Consider the following 21311-nt stretch of genomic DNA (forward strand, 5'->3'; position numbering starts at 1 on the left):
TTAGTTATTATTATCATTTTTTTCTCTCTCTGCTAGATTATGTATTGCATTGAACTGCTGCTGCTAAGTTAACAAATTTCACGTCACATGCCAGTGATGATAAACCTGATACTGGTTCTGAAATCCTGGAGCAGTTTGCAATTACCTCTGCCAAGAATACTTTCCGAAAAGTTGGCTGTGCAGTGCTGGAAGCCGAATATGTGGACGAGAAAATAGAAACCTAAACGAGGACAATGCCACTTAAAAAGACCACAAGACCAAAAGATATTATAGAAGCAGAAGTAGGCCATTCGGCCCAACAAATCTGCTCCGCTATTCAAATCATGGGCTGATCCAATTCCTCCAGTCATCCCCATTCTCCTGCCTTCTCCCCATACCCTTTGATGCCCTGGCTAATCAAGAACCTATCTGTCTCTGCCTTAAATGCACCCAATGACTTGGCCCCCACAGCCACTCGTGGCAACAAATTCCACAGATTTACCACTTCTCCAACCATGTTCGTATCATCGGCAAATTTAGCCACAAATCCATTAATCACATAGTCCAAATCATTGACATACATCGTAAAAAGCAGCAGTCCCAACACTGACTCCTGTGGAACTCCACTGGTAACCAGCAGCCAGCCAGAATTGGATCCCTTTATTCCTACTCTCTGTTTTCTGACGATCAGCCAATGGTCCACCCATGTTAGTAACTCCCCTGTAATTCCATGGGCTCTTATCTTACTAAGCAACCTCATGTGCGGCACCTTGTCAAAGGCTTTCTGAAAATCCAAGTACACCACGTCTACTGCATCTCCTTTGTCTACCCTGCTTATAACTTCCTCAAAAAATCGCAGTAGGTTAGTCAGGCAGGAATTTCCGTTCAGGAAACCATGCTGGCTTTGGTTTATCTTGTCATGTGCCTCCATCACTCCTTAATCTCATCCCTAACAATCGATTCCAACAACTTCCCAACCACTGATATCAGGCTAACAGCTCTATAGTTTCCCTTCTGCTGCCTCCCACCATTTTTAAAATTTGCAATCTTCCAGTCATCCGGTACAATGCTAGAATCTATCAATTTTGGAAGATCATTGTTAATACCTCCATAATCACTCCAGCTACTTCCTTCAGAACCCAAAGGTGCATTCCATCAGGTTCAAGTGATTTATCTACCCTCAGACCATTAAGCTTCCTAAGCACCTTATCAGTAGTAATTTTCACTACATGTAGAGCTTCCCAGTCCTCTACCTTCCCACTAGCTTTGGCTTCCTTGTATGCCCTCTCTTTTGCTTTTACTTTGCCTCTGACTTCACTTATCAGCCACGGTAGTGTCCTTCTTCCATTCAAAAATTTCTTCTTATTTGGAATATATCTGTCCCTCATTTTTTGCAGAAACTCCAGCCATTGCTGCTCTGCTGTCCTACCTGCTAGTGTCCCTTTTCAGTCAACTTTGGCCAGATCCCCTCTCATGCCATTGTAATTTCCTTTATTCCAGTGAAATACCGACACATTTCTCCTTTGCAAATTTCAAAGTGAATTTGATCATATTGTGATCACTGTTCCCTAAGGGTTCCTTAACCTTAAGCTCTCTTATCACTTCTGGATCATTGCACAAGACCCAATCCAGCAGAGCCAATCCCCTAGGGGGCTCAACAACAAGCTGTTATGAAAAGCCATCCCTTAAACATTCCACAAGTTCTCTCTCGAGGTCCAGTACTGGCCTGGTTTTCCCAATCCACTTTCATGTTGAAATCCCCAACGATTATCATGACATTGCCGTTCTGACGCGCTTGTTCTACCTCCTGCTATAATTTCTAATCCACGTCTTGGCTGCTGTTTGGAGGCCTGTATACAACTGCCATTAGGGTTCTTTTACCCTTGCCTTTTCTTAATTCAACCCATAGAGCCCCTACACCTTCCGATCCTATGTCATCCCTTTCTACTGATTTAATGTTATTTCTTATACACAGGGCCACAGCACCCCCTCTGCCTACTAACCTGTCTTTCCGATACACTGTATATCCTTGGACGTTCAGCTCCCAATACCAGCCAACCTTTAGCCAAGTTTCAGAGATGGCCACAATGTCATACTTGCCAATCTGTAGCTGATCTTCAAGAAAGTCCATTTTATTTCTCATGCTGCATGTGTTCAAATATAACACTTTCAAGTCCAGTATTTGTTGCTTTCTATTTTAACTGCTCCACACCTCTATTGCCCTGTAACTCATCCCACTGGCTGTGATCATGCCTCATCTCCTGCCTGTCTTTTCTATCATCTCTGTTGAATGCTATCTTTGATTTATTTCTGTTTTCCCCTTCCTCAGCCCTATCACTTTGATTCCCATCCTCCTGCCTAATTACAAACGTTTGTAGTTTAAACCCTCCCTAATAGCTCTATTAAACCTGCCTGCTAGGATATTGGACCCCTTTGGGTTCAGGTGTAACCCGTTCTTTTTGTACAGGTCCTACCACCCCCAGAAGAGGCCCCAATGATCCAGGAATCTGAAGCCCTGCCCCCTACACCAGTCTCTCAGCCAATACTTTTCCCTGGGCTACCGATGAAAAAGAACCAGATAATATTCAAACCCAGTTTATCATGGATTTAAGTGAAAAAAAGTTAGCTGCACTTCTTAAAAATCTTTTACCTACATCTAGAACTACCTATACTGGAGGAAATTGGCTGTCACTCATTCAAAAACAGTTTTTAAGCTATAGCATTGTTATAAATATGGGATGGTTTTTGGGGTTTGATGCCCTTGTTCCCGTTTTCATGTGTATCTGTTAGTTTCTTTGTGTGAGGGAGGGAGTTGGGGGGTTTGGGGTTTGTGAGATTTGTTTTTCGAGTGAGGTGGTGGGGGGGGGGGGTGGTTTTCTTTGAATGCTTTCCATGGTTTTCTTTGTATCTGGAGAAGACGAATCTCAGAGTTGTATACTGCATACATACTTTGATAATAGATGAACCTTTGGATTAGGTTGGATTGGCTTAATTTCTCACAGGTACATCCCAGCATCAAATCATACAGTGAAATGCGGGGCTTGTGTGAACGACGAACACAGTCCGATGATTGTGCTGGGGGCAGCCCACAAGTGGTGCAATGCTTTCAGTGCCAACATAGCACTCCCACATTTACTGCCCCTAACCCATACGTCTTTGGAATGTGGAAGGAATGCTGAGCAAAAACTGATACATATTACAACAGTCCCATTTACCTGCTCTCCTCCTCACAACAATTTGCAATGAAAATGTCTTGTACTTAAGATATATTCCAACAATGTACTGCTGATATAATCTGATTTCATATAGTTTGAATTTTAATCAGTTGGATAAAGCTCAGTAATTTTTACCAATTATCATTTGAATAACAAATATTCCACCACTTTGCAACAAATATCCAGCTTCTCCTTTCATTTAGAGTCATAGAGTACTACAGCACAGAAACAGGCCCTTCGGTCCATCTACTCCATTCTAAACTACTATTCTGCCTAATTTCACTAACCTGCGCCTGGACCATAACTCGTCATACACCTCCCATCCATGTACCTATCCAAACTTCTCTTCAATGATGAAATTGGACTTGCATCAACCACTTCCACTGGCAGCTGGTTCCACATTATCACCACCCTCTGACTGAAGACGTACCCTTCATGTTTCCCTTAAAATTTCACTTTTCACGCTTAACCCATGACTTCTAATTCTAGTCTCACTTAACCTAAGTGAAAAAACCCTGCTTGCATTTACTTTGTCTATGCCCCTTATACTTTTATCTACCTCTATCAAATCTCCCCTCATTCTCCTAAATTCCAGGGAATAAATCCCTAACCTGTTCAGCCTTTCCCTACAACTCAGGTCCTCAGGCCGTGCAACATCATTGTAAATTTTCTCTGCACTCTTTCAATCTTATTGACTTCATTACTGTACAGCAGGTAGGTTACCAACACTGTACACAATACTCCAAATTAAACCTCAACAAAATCTTATACAATTTCAACATAATACCTCAACTCCTGTACTCAATACTTTGATTTATTAAGGCCAATGTGCTCTCTTTATGACCTTTTGTCGACACTTTCAAAGAATTACGTATCAGTATTCCCAGAACCCTCTGTTCTAGCGCACTCCCCATTTCTGGATGAATAGGACAAGATGGGAGTTTCACCAATATTAAATTATTGCATTATCTTCTGTGATCCAAACCATATGTATTCATCCTAGTTTTAATACTGGAAAACGAAGGATGCTGTTATTACCTTCTTGAGCAATATGGCAGAAATCTTCTTGCAGTTTTGAATAATCTGAAGGCCAGTCTGAACCATCTGAAAAGTTTTTTGTTTCTACAGGGAATACCTCAGACAAGTTAGGGTTTGATGCATGCAGTCTCATTGGGCTTGGAGAGATGCAAGGAACCTAGGGAAAATGGAAAGACCATTACTACTTACAAAATACCTTTTGGAGATGTAAAAGTGCAAGAATTTGATACAGGTCTTTCTTTGCAAGGCAACCATCAATCTGGAGTGCATAAGATGGGAGAAAGAGGAGGACTTGTTGTACATAAATGTGTACATAATGAATTCAAAGATATGGTACTGTGCACATATATATAGCTAGGGTGTCTAAGACTTTTGCATAGTACTGTATTTGTCAACGTGGAGCGGAGACCAAGTACGTAAATCTGGCAGGAGCAAAGGAGGTTGGGAATGGTGAGGGTGGAGTGCTGTGGGAGGGATGTGGGACAGCTGGCAGAGAAGGAGTGCCAGGGGTGGGTTGCATGGGTGCAGACACACTCAGCCCTGAGTCATCTGATCCCAAACAACTGGTTTATTGATCACTGCAGTATGTCTCTCTGGTGCTTCCCGCTCACTCCCCTCTCCCTTCCCCTTTTCCCAATCATGATTCCATTCTTCCTGCCTCCATCCCTCAGTCCACAATAGAAATCCATATCAGAATCAGGTTTATTCATCACTTGCATGTCATGAAATTTGCGTTTCTTTGCAGTAGTACAGTGCAATACATAAAAGTACCAGAGTGCTGTGCAAAAGTCTTTGTCATACACATACACACACACATGTATACACATACATAGATGTGCACACACACATGTATATATCAATGTGTGTGACTAAGATGTCTGCACAGTATGTACATGGTTTGACATGTAGCCTTTGCTAAATGTTAGCAAATAGATGAATGCAATGTTTTACCAAAATATAAGAAATAACTTTTCAAATGATCTCATTGGTAGAATTTTTGGGTGTGAAGCACTATAAACATGTCAGAATAAAACAGGGAAGTGGCGAGGAAGGGTGTGGTGGAAAAGATTTTAAATAGTAACCCCAGAGATATGCATTATCAGTGTTAAACATTTCCATTAATTAACAGTATCTAATATCAAGTCTGCTCTGATCACTTTGCAGTTCTGTATTTAATTATGGAAGTAGTTGCACGGAGTCCCTCTTTCATAGCCGTATTACCTGTAGTGTTGATTTAGCATCTTTGCCAAAACTTTTGGTTCGCCACCTTCTTTGAAAGCGCTTTTCCTTCTTTGGACTCTCAAAAACATATCCCTTCATCAGAGGAGGAAAAATATTTATTTATTTTAGAGATACAGCACAGTAACAGGCTCTTCAGGTTCAAAGAGCCCATGCCACCCAAATTCACTCATGTGACCAATTAACCTACTAACCCGTACATCTTTAGAATGTGGGAGAACATAAAAGTTTACAGACAGTGGCGGGAATTGAAGAATTGAATTGAACCCATATCACCGGCACTGTAAAATGTTACACTAGCTGCTATGCTATCACGCCATTCCCTTAACTGCATATTACTTTAATTCACTTCAGCTTAATGTTGGTAAGTAAACACATTTGACTGTAATACCTGAATAGCATTAATAGACGGTGCCGAGCATGTTCTGTGGATAACTTCCATGCTTTGCAAAAGCTGCACTAATTCTGTTAAACTGGATTGGCATTGCGAAAGATCTGCAAGGGAAAAGAAAGGATTCCTAATGAAGTTTTCCATCAAATGAAAAAAGAAAACATTTGATTCCCAAACCCATTTGAAATGCAACAATTTAATTAGGCTTTTGATGAACACCCAAAAAAATCATTGCATTCTTGTAAGCAATCCTTTCAAGAAATAATTCCAAGAATTCCTTCTCGCAAGGAAAAGCCAAGAAGGAAATTCCATTACACAGTAGGTCATGGAGGGATAGTATAGACACTAAACCTACACAGTGGTGTAATAAAATCTTGTCTGATCAAAGATTCAACTTGTTACATTCACCTATCCCTTCAATCTCAATAGGAATTCATTCGACTTCAGACTTTAAAAGCAATGTCTTATTTGCCATTTAAGAATTAAAAGGAATTTGGACCTCTACCTTTCTAGTAGTTTCCCAATTTCACATCTGATGTAGCTGTAATTGTTTGTCTTTCCCAAGAGTCTCATATACAAGACCATAAAACATAGGAACAAATTAAGCCATTCGGCTCATTGAGTCTGCTCCACCATTCAATCATGGCTAATGTATTTTCCCTCTCAACCTCATTCTCCTGCCTTCTCCCCGTAACTTTTGACACTCTAATTAAGAACTTATCAACCATTTTAAAATATACCCAATAAATTGACTTCTAAAGCCATCTCTTGCAATGAATTCTACAGATTTGCCATCCTCTGGCACCCTTCCTTACCAATTATGCATCGCTCCTGTTACAGTAGGGGTTGGGCGGAGGCTACATTTCTTTAATTCAAAGCTACGTCCTCTGCACATGTCATGATTCACAAGTTGAAGATTAAATTTTATTTACTTTCCTTTGCTGTCTACATCCAACGTAAATTATGTCGAGCAAATTTTATTTCATATCTCCAATTTTTAGTTAGCAATTTGTGAATTCTGTAAGCATCAATTTCCAACACCTAAATGGCCGCAATACACGAGCACCTGTACAATTGAAATTACTTCTCTCCATCCCGAGATATATTGTGAACTTTTAAGTTCTAGGGAATTCAACCCACGTTTTAATGCTCGGAATGCAAACATCATTTTGCCAAAACCACAATATGTTCTCAGAAAGGCCAAGTATCTTAATATTGAAGATCACTGATCCGAAACACTGTCAGTTTCTTTCTGCTCAGTCGCTCCCCAGCATCTTGTTTTTTTTTCCTGCTCTGAGTAACACAAATGTAGTTTAACCAAGGATCTGTACATGTTGATGCACCATCAATAACTCACTCTGAGACGTAAAGGCAAGATATTGGCTTTTATTGACTGGAAGAAGGAACAAGCAGTGAGTGACCACTATACTACATCCTGGAGACAGAGAGGCCGGGCTCAGACCTCCATCACCTTTATACAGGGGTCTGTGGGAGGAGCCACAGCAGCAGTCATCAGGGGGCGTGTCCAGACAGGTATATGTAGTTCACCACACATGTACCAAGATGCAGTGAAAAGCTCGCTTGTTTGTTTATTTATTTGTTTATTGAGATACAGCACGGAGTAGACCCTTCCTGCCCCTCGAGCTGCACTGCTCAGCAATCCCCCAATTTAATCCTCGTCTAATCACGGACGATTTATAATGACCAATTAACCTGCCGAATGGTGAACCTTTGGACTGTGGGAGAAAACCGGAGCACCAAGGGAAAACCCACACATTACACGGAAGATGCACAGAGAGTCCTTTCAGACAGCACTAGAACTGAACTCTAAACTCTGAATGCCCCGAGCTGTATTAGCATCGCACTAATCACAGGAAAGTTTACAACGACCGACTAACCTATCAACTGGTACCTCTCTGGACTGTGGGAAGAAACCAGAACACCTGGAGGAAACCCATGTGGTATTTTTGGGCCGTGGGAGGAAACCAGAGCACCCGGAAGGAACCCCCCCCACAGCCACAGGGATAACGTACAAACACCTTTCAGGGAGTGACAGGAACTGAGAAGTGTTGTGCTAACCACTGCGCTACTGTGCCGCCTGGTATGCTTGTCTCTCATACTGTTCATACTCATACTCATCAAGTCATTACACAGTGCATTGAGGTAGAATAAGGTAAAACAATAATAAATAACAAAATAAAGTATAAAATGGAGTGGAGGTAAATGATAAAGTGCAAGACCCATAACAGGCATAATCATCAATCTCCCTGTATTCTGGATTTCTGTATGTAATGGCCAGAATTTCATGAGATATTCTTATTTTAATTTGTACCATTTCATTACATTTTAACATCTATGTATATGCTTCCAAGTTTCTTTGGCTATCTAATCCCTTGATCTTAAAACAATTGATAAAATTAACCTACCTAGTGATAACTGATTAATGATTAGTGATTAATGAGGATCACTGGTGGCTCTCTGAGCTCCTCAAGTCTGCTCCACCATTTAATAAGATTATTGCTATTCTCACCTCCTTCCTTACCTGTCATCTACTTACAATTTAATAAATTACTCAAAGAATTTGTTTCCATCAATTTCATTAACTCTCAAAACTCATGAAAAAAATCAGTTCATACAAATTGGGCTAACCTCTTTGTTTTAAAAAAAAATTCATTCTCCCAAAGAGACTGTTCTCATCATCCTGAAGCTATTCTCTTCAATACAGATGCTGCCTCACTGATGGATTTCTTCCAACACTGGATTTTTCTTCAGATTCCAGAATCTGAATCTTCACTTATTTTCCTCTGTAAATTTGTCCAGCCTTGATCACTCAGGATATTAGATGTTGCAGTCAAATACCTCCTTCCTCTTCTTAAATTTCAATGGATAAAAGGCTATCCTGTCTAATCACCCCTCCTACAACAAGCTGCCATTAAAGATAATAGTTCATTAAGTTGCTGTGAGCTACTTTTTGAAAGGTCAACTGTAAAGACTTAATGTTCATGCTATAAAGTTCATTTCTCACAGCTTTTGTCTATTCACTAAATATATTAATAAATCTGTAGAATCATCTTCCAGCTGCTGTCTCCCTTGTAGTATCACTTGGATAGGGGGATATGTCTGGGGGTGCACTTGGATGACAGACTTGAGTGGAGCACCAACACGGAGGCTGTGTGCAAGACGGGCCAGAGTCGCCCCTACTTCCTGAGGAGACTGAGGTCCTTTGGAGCATGAAGGCCTCTCCTTCACATGTTCTACCAGTCTGTTGTCGCCAGTACTATCTTCTGTGCGGTGGTGTACTGAGGCAATAGCGTCAACATGGGTGATTAGAAAGTGGGGGGCTCTGTTATAGGAGACAAACTGGACACATTGGAGGCGGTGGTTAAACAAAGGACCCTACGGAAAATCCTGGTAATTCTGGACAAAGTTTCTCACCCTCTGCATAGCACCTTGGCCGAACAGAGGAGCACTTTTAGTAATAGACTAAGACAACTGCACTGCTCCAAAGAGCGCTGTATGAGGTCATTCTCACCCTCAGCCATTAGGCTCTATAATGAGTCTACCTATAGCTGGGGAAGTGATGAACCAACCCTTCCTGTTGTTAGACTGTTTGAGGTAACTTGTTTTTCATTCTTTCTTCCTTCTCTTCTAACATTTGTATGTGCATTGGTAATGCTAATTTGACACTAAGTTCCTTTGGGATCAGCAAGGAATCTATGAATCTATCCATATGAAGTATTCAGATCGTTTACAAATAGTATTGGATACTGTGGCCCATGCAGTGTGACACAGCCTCATAGTTTGTGTACCTGTGCATGATTCTTATTTCACTTGTTTGTTCAGCCAGTTCTTTACAAAATTAAGAACTGCCTTCAATTCTATGAGGTTCAAACTTAACAATCTATCTTGAAAGACTTTATCAAATGTCTTTGGAAGTTCATGAATAAACCAGACATTTGACAGTTCAATGTCAGACAATTCTTCAGACACAAAGTCTCAGAATCTGATGTATCAGACATGACCTTATCACTGGGTTAGCTAAAAAAAATCCAAAGTATTTAATCACTGTGATTAAATATTGAACATAGAGCAGTACAGGCCATTCAGTCCACGATGTTGTGCCAACACTTTAGCCTATCCAAGATCAATCTCACTTTCCATCCCATTCTTTGGCCATTCATTGCTTTCACATACAGTATTATTCTTCTCCAATTCACAGATGCTCAAAATTGGTTTTGATGACTTTAGCTTTTCTTACACAATTGTAAAATCGTTTTGATATTGATATCTTAGGCAACCTTATGTTACTCTTCTTTTCACAGTTTAGATGAATGAGGGGGTATTTTTTATTTATTTTCCTTTTGAATATTGAAAGGCCTAGATAGGGTGAATGTTTCCTATAGTGAGGGAGCCTAGGACTAAAGGGCACTGTCAGAGAATACAAGGACACCCCTTTAGAACAGAGATGAGGAGGAATTTCTTTAGCAGAGAGAGGCGAGTCTGTGGAATTCATTGCCACAGATGGCTGTGGGGACCAAGTCATTGGGGATATTTAAAAGCAAAGGTTCATAGGTTTTTAATTAGAAAGGCTGTGAAAGGTCATGGGGAGAAGGCAGAAGTATGCGGTTCAGAGGGATAATAAATCCCTCGTGGGGTGGCGTGGTAGCTTAATGGTAGGCACTAAACTTTACAGTACCAGCAACCCGGGTTCAATTCCTGACGCTGCCTGTAAGGAGTTTCTATGCCCTCCCTGTAACAACGTGGGTTTTCTCCGGGTGCTCTGGTTTCCTCCCACGGTCCAAAGACATACCAGTTTGTCGGTGAACTGGTCACTGTAAATTGTCCTGTAATTAGGCTAGGCTTAAATTGGGGATTGTAGGCTGGGCCTATTCTGTGCTGTATCTCAGTAAATAAAGAAATCAGTCATGACAGAATGGCGGAGAAGGCTTCATGGTCCGAATGGCCTAATTCTGCTCCATTTCTTATGGTCTCTATGGTTGCCAAGACCTGTTCTAATAGAGCCGAGCATTTTTTCCTCTGTTATACTAAAGTTCATCTTCTTAGTTGCTCATGGTTAATATTTCAGCAAGTAGTTTATACCCATTGGGATGTAAACTAGTTTTCCATGGCATAAAGTATTCAAAACACTTTTCAATGATACTTTGTTTTACCAGTTGGCAGATTTGTCCAGTATAGTGTGAACTGTTTGACCCACATAATGAAGTCAGCGTTACTCAAATTTAGAATCATGACTGTCCCACTTTGCCCAGCAACCGCACACTGGAGCTCAATACCACCCCCATCATCAAATAAAACTTTCAAGCAATGCCAGGCTTATTACTCATCCCTAAATCCCGCGTGACTGGCCTTTTGTTGCCTCAAAGAGAAATCTGTTATGAGTAAATACCTTGAGATTTCCATCTGCTGAAATCACAGCTCAATCAAAATGTAAATTGATCCCTTCATGATCACTGAAATTATGTACACAGTGGCCACTTTACTAGATACACCTGTACACCTGCTCATTAATGCAAGTATCTAATCAGCCAATCACATGGCAGCAAAATGTACAAAAGCATGCAGACATGGTCAAGAGGTTCAGTTGTTGTTCAGGACAAACATCAGAATGGGGGAGATTGAGAGGGGATCTGATTGCAACATATAAGATTATTAAGGGATTGGACAAGATAGAGGCAGGAAATATGTTCCAGATGCTGGGAGAGTCCAGTACCAGAGGGCATGGTTTGAGAATAAGGGGTAGGTCATTTAGGACAGAGTTAAGGAAAAACTTCTTCTCCCAGAGAGTTGTGGGGGTCTGGAATGCACTGCCTCGGAAGGCAGTGGAGGCCAATCCTCTGGATGCTTTCAAGAAGGAGCTAGATAGATATCTTATGGATAGGGGAATCAAGGGATATGGGGACAAGGTAGGAACCGGGTATTGATAGTAGATGATCAGCCACGATCTCAGAATGGCGGTGCAGGCTCAAAGGGCCGAATGGTCTACTTCTGCACACCTATTGTCTATTGTCTAAATGTGATCTAAGTGACTTTGTCCGCAGAATGATAGTTGGTGCCAGGCGGGACCAACTGAGCATCTCAGAAACTGCTGATCTCCCTGCGATGCTCACGTACAACAATCTCTAGACTTTACAGAGAACGGCGGGATAAACAAAAATAAACACCCAGTGAGTGGCAGCTTTGTGGACATAAATGCCCTGTTTATGAGAGAGATCAGAAAGGATGGCCAGACTGGGTCACGCAGTCAGGAAGTCGACAGCAACTCAAATAATAACACATTTCAATAGAAGTGTGGAGAAGAACGTCTCTGAAGATACATGTCAAACCTTGCAGTGGGTGGACTACAACACAGAAAACCACAATCATTAGACACTTCCTGTACCCAATAATGTGGTGACAGAGAAAATTGCAAATCACTCCACAGGCATGAGCAGGAAGAGTTCACGTATTAATAGTCAGTAATAGGGAGGGGATAGAACAGAAGAAGAGAGCAGACTTACAACTCTCTGGGAAGTTCTACAGGGGAAGTAAATGGCCAATTAAGTCTCACCATCAAATACTTTAGTCCACTTTTGCTTTCATTCCAAGTACAAGTGTTCTCACCTTTTGAGCACTTGTCTATATCTTCGGAACTTTGCAACCACGCTGCCACCTTCGACTGGCTGTTAGAATGATTGACAGGAAAACCAGGGCTAATCTGGAATGACATCTGCTTGCATAAACTTCCTCTCTTCAACTGGGAAGAGAAAGAAAGATTAAAAAAATAACTGCAGTGAATTCATGATGAATGCAATTTGCTTAATTATGACAATTTCTTTGCAGTTGGGATAGTTCACAAATATAACACTTGGCTTACATCATTACATTTAAATACATTTTAGTCCATCCAAAAACAGTGGGTAATTTTCCCCTCCCTATCCTGTTCTACCAATCTATGAAATAACTACCAATCAAAAGATTGAAGACTTTTTTTTAAAAAAAAATCAGCTTTATTTGTTACATGCCATTCGAAACATGAAAACATACAGAGAAATCTGTCGTTTTGTGTTAACAACTAAAATCTGAGGATTGTGCTGGGGGCAGCCTGCAAGTGAGGCCATGCTTTCTGCCCCCATATTGCATGCCCTCGACTCACCAACCCTAACCAGTATGTCTTTGGACTGTGGGAGGAAACTGGAGCACCTGGAGGAAACCCATGTAGTCATGGAGAGAACATACAAACTCCTTATAGAGCTAATCACTGGCACTATAAAATTGTGCGCTTTCTCTACTATGTCATCCTGATCTCCTACCTCAGCTTCACCTTCCTTCACTAACCCCACACCCTTCAGATTTGTTAATAACAGTGGAAATGATTGATCAGTGTTTTTGATATACTCGTAGACTGAAGCTGCGCCACCCTCTTAGTCCGAGGACAGCGAAGCCTTCCTTTCAAAACTCTTGCCTTCTCAAAAAATGCCTCATCTAGAGAAATCATCATCCTTGTACTTATTCCAACAAGTGCCACAAGAATTCTATATGACTCACTGCAGTCAACTCTCAATCTTCCAAACTCAGCGGCATACAAACCTAATCTGTTTAATCTCCCATCCCAGGAAAAAATCTGCCAAGGTTTCTGTGGGTAGGGAAAGCAGACCTGTAAGGTATATGGTCTCAGATTCTTAAATATTCAGCAAGACATGTTCATGTTTGCACCTTCAGAAGACGATGCCTTAAAAAGGTGACATCCATCATTAAGGACACTCACCGCCCTCTTCTCATTACTACCATCAGGAAGGTGATACGGGAACATGAAGACACACATTCAACATTATTGAAACAGCTACTTCTCCGCCATCAGATTTCTGAATAGTCCCTGAATATTACCTCACTATCTTTGCTCTCTTTTTGTACTTCTTATAAAGGTACATCAAGTTCAACTTCAAGATTATTGTCTTTCAACCAGAGACGTGTATACCTTCAAACAAAACAATGTTCCTCTAGGGCGAAGGTGCAAAATACAGTACATGTAGTCACGACCCATCACGTACGATCACAAAACAAAAGTAGCCCAAGTCCTTGAGTGTCTTAGCCTGAAGACTGACAGGTTGACAAAGTGTCAGGTGCATGCTTATGTAAGACACTATAATGCTACTGACACTATTATAATAAAACAAGCAGTTGTATAAATATGTGAAACAGCAGCAATAAAAGATGAAAAGTGACCAGCGCAGAATGGGAGTGTGTCTGTGCGGACCTGCTACCGTATACCATTATACAAGTGCATGCTACTGACTTCGGTTAGAAATTATTCGGCAACATTCTGCTGTCCCATTTAAGCAGCACAGTGTCCCAAATAGATAAGGATATTCAGGCTATTTTCTCAATTAGTTTTTGTTACATAGGCATTGTCCCAAATAGGTGGCTGCCCTGATTAACCAAATTAATGGGAATACTGCTTAACTGAGTAACAAATTATGTACTTAAATGAAATACAGAATAAATTAGAACACTACCAAAATACTACAGTACTACAAAATTATATATTAGTTCCTAATAGTTATTAATTGAGGAATTCAGTCAGTGTAAGCTAATGTGTTCTCTTGATTGACTGTACTTGAACAAAATCAGCGCAGATGCTAAGTACACATAGTGGACTGCATTCAACAATGCTTTTGATAATTACATCCTGTAGACTTTTGCTTTAATTGTACTATTCAAGATGATTGTCGATACCTTCCAACTCTTCGTAGTTCCTAACTTGTCGAAGTACTGAAATAATTTCATTTTCACTCCTGTGTGGTTAAGTGCCTTGCTCAAGGACACACACACAGCCTCAGCCAAGGCTCGAACTAGTGATCTTCAGATCACTAGACGAACGCCTTAACTATTTGGCCACGTGCCAACACTATATATGTCTTATTGCAATTTATAGTTTTTTTTAATGTATTGCAATGTTCTGCAGCTACAAAACAGCAAATTGCTCAACATGTGCCAGTGATAATAAACTTGCTTCTGATTTTGCATTCAAATCCTCTTTCAGAAAAGGCCAGCTAACTGTTCACCTTCTCATTTCCTCAAAGTACTTGTACATTAACTAAGCTGATTCTTATACAGGAACATCCAGACTGTCTGAACAGCTGTCTCCTAACATTTAGTGAGGTACGCAAGAAAGATTTTAAGTATTTAGAAAATGCCATGATATATACCAAATCTAAAAGTATTCTTGTAAAAGCAAATCATCAGAAAGTACACCTATTTTAAAAGAAAAATTAACCATGGAAATGAAGCCCGATCTTTTGGTCCAGTACTGAGGCAAGGCTTCACCATTAGTGGTGTTGTCTTTCAAGCTAACATTAAACCCACTGTACTCTCAGGTGGATGAAAAAGATCCCATTATGTTTATTTTATGTAGCTTCCATTTCCCATGCAAATATTCATTCCAGACATTTGGTACCTGGACTCACATACCAACCTGTTCCTCAACAGAACCACTGATTCAATGGTTACAGGCATTGGCTAGTATTTCCCCTCTCTATCCAGGCTGTGAAGCAGCGGCACTGAATTAATTTGTATGAAAAGACAGCAAAGACCTCCCCATTCTCAGGAAACACATGAGGCTTCGAGCTGGTGAACTGGTCTTCTGGAAACAATTAGAGGTGCCCGTCTGAGCCCCTTGGAGCGTCTGTGGCCTGACAATCACGATCGCAAATAAGTATGTAAATTCCCCACAAGGCACAGTGGATTTGATTTGCAACAGAAAATGCAGGAAGTTCTAAAACAAATCTGAACAGCTAAGTTAAAGATTACCTTTATTTGTCACCCATACATCAAAGTGTACAGTGAATGGCGTCATTTGCACAAATCAAATCAGCGAGGATTGCGCTGGAGGTAGTCGGAAAGTGTGGCCATGGTTCTAGTGCCAACGTAGCATGCCCACAGCTCACTTACCTTAACCCTAACTGTACGTCTTTGGAATGTGTGAGGAAATGGGAACACCCGGAGGAAACCCATGCGGTCACAGGGAGAATATACAAGCTCCTTACAGACAGCAGCGAGAATTAAACCCTGATTGGTGATCTCTGGCACTGTAACATGATTGCAATCACTATTATGCTACTGTGCCACTACAGGGCTTAGTTGTTATGGCCACTCTATTTGAAATAACCTCTGCAGAATCCAGCAGGATATAACTGTGCCAATCCTCATCAAAACGTTGCACCATAAGACAACTATCATAATTTTTAAGAAAAAATACTTCACCTTTCCAACACACCTGGCTTCTGTCACCTTCTAGCAAGTCCTCCTTCCCCAACCCACCCCCATCATTTTATTCTGGTGCCTTCCCCCTTCCTTCCCAGTCCTGAAGAAGTGTCTCAACCCGAACTGTCAACTGTTTATTCCTTTCCAAAGATGCTGCCCGACCTGCTGTGTTCCTCCAGTGTTCAGTGTGTGTGGCTCAGTGTTTTTTTTTCATTTTGACCGAAGCAAACTGGATTCAATTGTTGCTCCAATCCAGCCATATCAAAGCAAATAAGAAATAATCAGGGGATTATATGCACCCAACCCTGATTCACGCATAACAACACTACCTCTCAGCATTTCCCGTCCACAGTATTTGACACAACACAAATGATGAGGGTTGGACCAACAATTGCTACAGACTGACATTAAAGGTAAGTATTCCTGACGCTCACCTCAAATAAATCAAGGTGGCTAATTGACACCGTATTATGCAGCAAGAGGGGAATGGAAAGACAAAAGAGGAAAATTGGATCTTCTTCTCACCAGAATCTAATTTCTGTCAGACAATCTACAAATGTTCTAAAAATTCTGCCGCCATCTGTAAGGAGTTTGTATGCTCTCTCCATACCAGCGTGGGTTCCCTCTGGGTGCTTCAGTTTCCTCCTGCAGTGCAAAGACGTACTCGTTCACTGGTCACTCTCAATTGTCTCGTGATTAGGCTAGGGTTCCTGAGGCTGTCATAGCCAGGGTGGTAGTGGGGATAAGCTCCCACTACCTATAATGTCCTGCAAGTGGCATGCGACTCTAACCGCCTCTGACAACCAAGTCCAACTCTTGGCCTTCACGTGTGGCTTAGCTACTAGGCCTGGCGGAACTGTTTCTACTGACAAGAGAAGGAGCAATGGCGGACCACTGGTGCCTCAAAACCAGTTGCTTCGGGCAGGTGGGTCTCGTCAGTCTTGGACAGCAGCCCATTAAGAAAAAGGAAAACTCTGATTTAAACCCCTGCTGCTTTGTGGCTATACCCACCCATGGGAAAGGCTTTGGGAGTAAACCCTGATGAAGAAATCTGGAGCTGGGGTCCCTAAGGCAGTTGGATGGTGCTTACAACTTCACTCTGGCAACCTCTGCGACGACACTGGTGCCAAGCTGTATCGGCACTTGCCCTTCCCTTGGACTACATCAGTGACGTGGAGAGGGGGAACCCGCTGCACGGGCAACAGCTGGTTCTTCAAATCTTCCCACCTAGGCTTGTGCCCTGGAGAGGACACAGTCCACCAGAGGCACAAACCCATAATCCCCTGGGATCGATGGCTGCCTACTAGGCTAGGGTTAAATCGGGGGTTGCTGGCAGCGCGGCTCAAAAGGCCCGAGGAGCCTATTCTGCACTGTACCTCAATAAATAAGATTTAGCTTCAGATTAATTTCTTTATCACATACAGAGTAGTTAAGCATGCCTTTAAGGATCAACGCCAAGGCCGAAAACACGTCAGGAGAGGCGGAATTCAAGCCAAGCTGAAGCTTAAGAGGGATGTGGCCTCCCCTACCTAGTTTCTTGTTGGGGAATATGCAGTCGCTAGAAAATCAGATTGACGATCTCAGGGCAAGGCTGCTGTATCAAAGGCAGATCCCGATTGTTTGTTGCACTGAAACTTGGTTAAATGCTGATACACCGGATGCAGTGATACAACCAGAAGGTCTTACGATTTTCAGAATGGATCAAACCATGAACTCTGGTAAGGAAAGAGTTGGCGGCATACGCTTTTTAGTCAATTCTCACTGGTGCATGATCATTGAGGTTATGTCAACTTCTTGTTCCCCTGACTTAGAACAACTAGCAATTAAATGTAGACCATCCTATTTGGCTCCAGAGCACTCGTCTGTGATCCTGACCGCCAGAGGCCAATTATAAGCAAGCACTCATGAAATTGCACTATGTTGACTATAAACACGAAACAGCTCAAATTATAGCTGGCAACTTTAACTAGGCCTGTTTGAAAAAAACCTCGCCAAATTATCACCAGAATGTAACCTGTTGCATCAGAGGTCCTAACACACTAGACCACAGCTATACCACGATAAGCAAGATACCTATAGTTCATTCCTGAGACCGCAGTTTGGCAAGTCGGATCATTTGGCTGTACTCCTGCTACCAGCATACAGACAGAGCCTAAAGAACGAGGCTCCAGAGATCAAGACAACCAAGAGGTGGTTGAGGAAGGCTGAGGAACGGTTACAGGATTGCCTTGAGTCAGTAGACGGGCCGTGTTCAAGAACTCATTTGAGGACCTGAATGACTACACAAGAGTCATTACAGGCTTCATTAAAACAGCTAAGGATGAGTGTGTCCCCACAAAATCATTCAGGGTTTTCCCCAATCAGAAGCTCCGGATGAACAATGAAATCTGGAATCTGTTGAGAGCCAGATGAGAGGCATTCAAATCTGGAGATCAAGAATACTACAAGAGGTGCAGGTATGATGTCCGGAAAGTCATCTCTTGGGCAAAGTGAAGATTCCAGACTAGACTGGAATCAACGAGGGATGCTTGACCGCTGTGGCAGAGTTTGAATGCCATAACCTCCTACAAAGCTAAATCTTGTGACATAGGGGACAGCAGAGCTTCATTCCAAATGAGTTCAATGCCTTCTATGTTCACTTTGACCACCAGAACAGGGAGGAACCATTGCATATCCCCCATGTCTCCCAATGATCATTTGGTCTCGGTATCTGAAGATGACGTGCGGGCTGCCTTCAAGAGAATAAATCTAAGCAAAGCATCTGGTCCAGCTGGAGTACCTGGCCGAGTACTGAAAACCTGTGCTGACCAACTGGGAGATTGAAAATTTGGCTGAGTGGTCTAATAACAATAACCTTTCACTCAATGTCAATAAGACCAAGGAACTTCAGGAGAGGGAAACCAGAGGTCCATGAGCCAGTACTCATCGGAGGATCAGAAACTCTAAATTCCTGGGTATCGCTGCCTCAGAGAACCTGTCCTGGATCCATCATATAAATATAACTGCAATGAAAGAATGACAGCACCTCTACTTCCTCAGGAGTCTGCAGACATTCAGCATGTCATCAAAAACCTTGGGAAACTTTTACAGATCGGTGCTGGAAAGTGTGCTGACTGGCTGCATTATGGCCTGATATGGGAACACCAATGCCTTTGAGCGAAAAACCCTATAGAAGGTAGTGGATTCGGCCCAGTACATCATGAGTAAAACCCTCCCAACCATTGAGCACATCTACATGAAACATTGATGTAGAAAAGCAGCATCCATCCATCATCAAAGATCTATACTGTGCTCTTTTCTCACTGCTGTCATCAGGTAAAGGTACAAGTGCCTCAGGACTCGCACTGCCAGGTTCAAGAGCAGTTACTACTCGTCAACCATCAGGCTCTTGAACAAAAGGGGATAGTTATACTCATTTAAGGACTCTTTTATCTTGTTATTTCATGTTCGTTATTTATTGCTATTTATTTATTATCCACATTTGCACAGTTTGTTTACAGTTTACAGATCCTGTTTACAGTTACTATTCTATAGATTCACTAAGTATACCCGCAGAAAAAGAATCTCAGGGTTGTATGTGGTGGCATGCATGTACTCTGATAATAAATTTTATCCTGAACTTTCTGTCTCACAACAATGGGTGGCAGTTTAATTGTCCAGTTAAATTGCTTCAAGTGTTTAGATAGGTAGTAGAATCTCAGAGGAGGGGGGTTTGGGTGGAGTTTGGTGTGACTATGGAGAGAATATAGAATGAGGATGTGCTGTGAAAAGTGTTATTTGCATTAACAATCAACACAACCCAAGGATGTGCTGGGGGCAGCCCGCAAATGTCCCCACAAATCTGGTGCCGTCATGCTCTGAACGCAGTGACAAAACAATATTGGAGGGAAGGAAAGGATAAATAAGATCCCTTCCTCCCTCCCACCTACACAGACAGACCTCCAATGTGGAGAAGATGGTTTTAAGTATCTTACAACTTTACATTAGAACCCGAGTCAAAAAATACAATGCTTCCTGGCACTACATCTATTTTTGCTCTACTTACTTAATTTTAACTTTTTAAAGCAATATATATATATATAAATATATATGTAGTGTAATCCACAGCTTTTATTATTATGTTTTGCAATGTACTGCTAAGGCATTACATCACATTTCATGACATATGCCAGTGATATTAAACCTGATCCTGATATCAGATTGTTAATCAGCACAGATCATCTGGAACCCCCTGCTGTCTTCTGCTCCTGTTGAACTTTAAGCACTCATCTTTCCAGGATAACCACATGCTGATGACTGAATTTATAGCTGTTCATGAAGTTGTGAAATTAGTTTGCCTTGATTTTATTAAAATGATATCAACTTAAAAGCCAAGAAGCCAGCAGTAAGCTAGACAGAATTTTCATAGTGTTTGGCTGCAGTCAGAGAAAAATAAATGTTGGCTATATTATGGAATACCATTGAGCTCATGTTTCTAACCCCCCGTTCATCAGTGTTGATAGTTTTGGGCACTGTGATCCAGAATTCTCTATATATATATACATTTCCATATAATACAAGACACTTAGCTCACTGACCCCCAAATAATTTCCCCTGTAAATTATTCCTAGCATTTCCCAAATTCAAACCCTATCAATTCCCACCACCATCATATTATACCATTCACCCAAACAACTGGGGGCAATTTTCAGTAACCAAACAGCCTGTACGTCTTTGGAGTGTGGGAGGAAACCAGAGCACCTCAAAGAAGGTTAAGCAGTCACAGAACGAACATCGAATGATCAGGGAATCGAGGGCTCCGGGGAACTGGTGCAGACGGTGGGGTGAGGCAAGGACAGGTTAGCTGTAACTACCCTGAAAGTCAGGACATGGTAGTGGGGTGGTTACTGATGCATTTTTGCGGTGCCCCGCGTTCTGTGATTGGGGTTCGTTTCCTGACACTGTAAGGAATTTGTGTGAGTGTGTAGATATCCTCCAGGTGCTCCCGTTTCCTTCCACATTCCAAAGATGCACAGGTTAGTGTTAGTAAGTTGTGACCATAAGACATAGGATCAGAATTAGACCATTCAGCCCATTGAGTCTGCAACCCCATTCCAGCATGGCAGATATATTTTCCTTCCAAACCCCATTCTCCTGCCTTCTCCCCATAACCTCTAATACCCTGACAAGGAACCTTTTCACCTATGCAG

At 41.7% G+C, this 21311-nt stretch overlaps 1 protein-coding gene across 2 annotated transcripts in view; it reads right to left on the reverse strand.

Moving 5' to 3' along the window:
* Window positions 1-21311, reverse strand: part of osbpl3b (oxysterol binding protein-like 3b) — a 176928-nt gene that overhangs the window by 90406 nt on the left and 65211 nt on the right. For both annotated transcript variants that reach the window (XM_073024393.1, XM_073024392.1), the window contains exons 7-10: window positions 12484-12616; window positions 5863-5966; window positions 5454-5546; window positions 4233-4389 (exon numbers count right to left, since the gene is read on the reverse strand). In XM_073024393.1, the coding sequence (XP_072880494.1) occupies window positions 4233-4389; window positions 5454-5546; window positions 5863-5966; window positions 12484-12616 (487 nt within the window). The remainder of the gene's footprint in view (window positions 1-4232; window positions 4390-5453; window positions 5547-5862; window positions 5967-12483; window positions 12617-21311) is intronic.

This window comes from Hemitrygon akajei, chromosome 20 (genome assembly GCF_048418815.1).
Source record: "Hemitrygon akajei chromosome 20, sHemAka1.3, whole genome shotgun sequence".
Lineage (NCBI taxonomy): Eukaryota > Metazoa > Chordata > Chondrichthyes > Myliobatiformes > Dasyatidae > Hemitrygon > Hemitrygon akajei.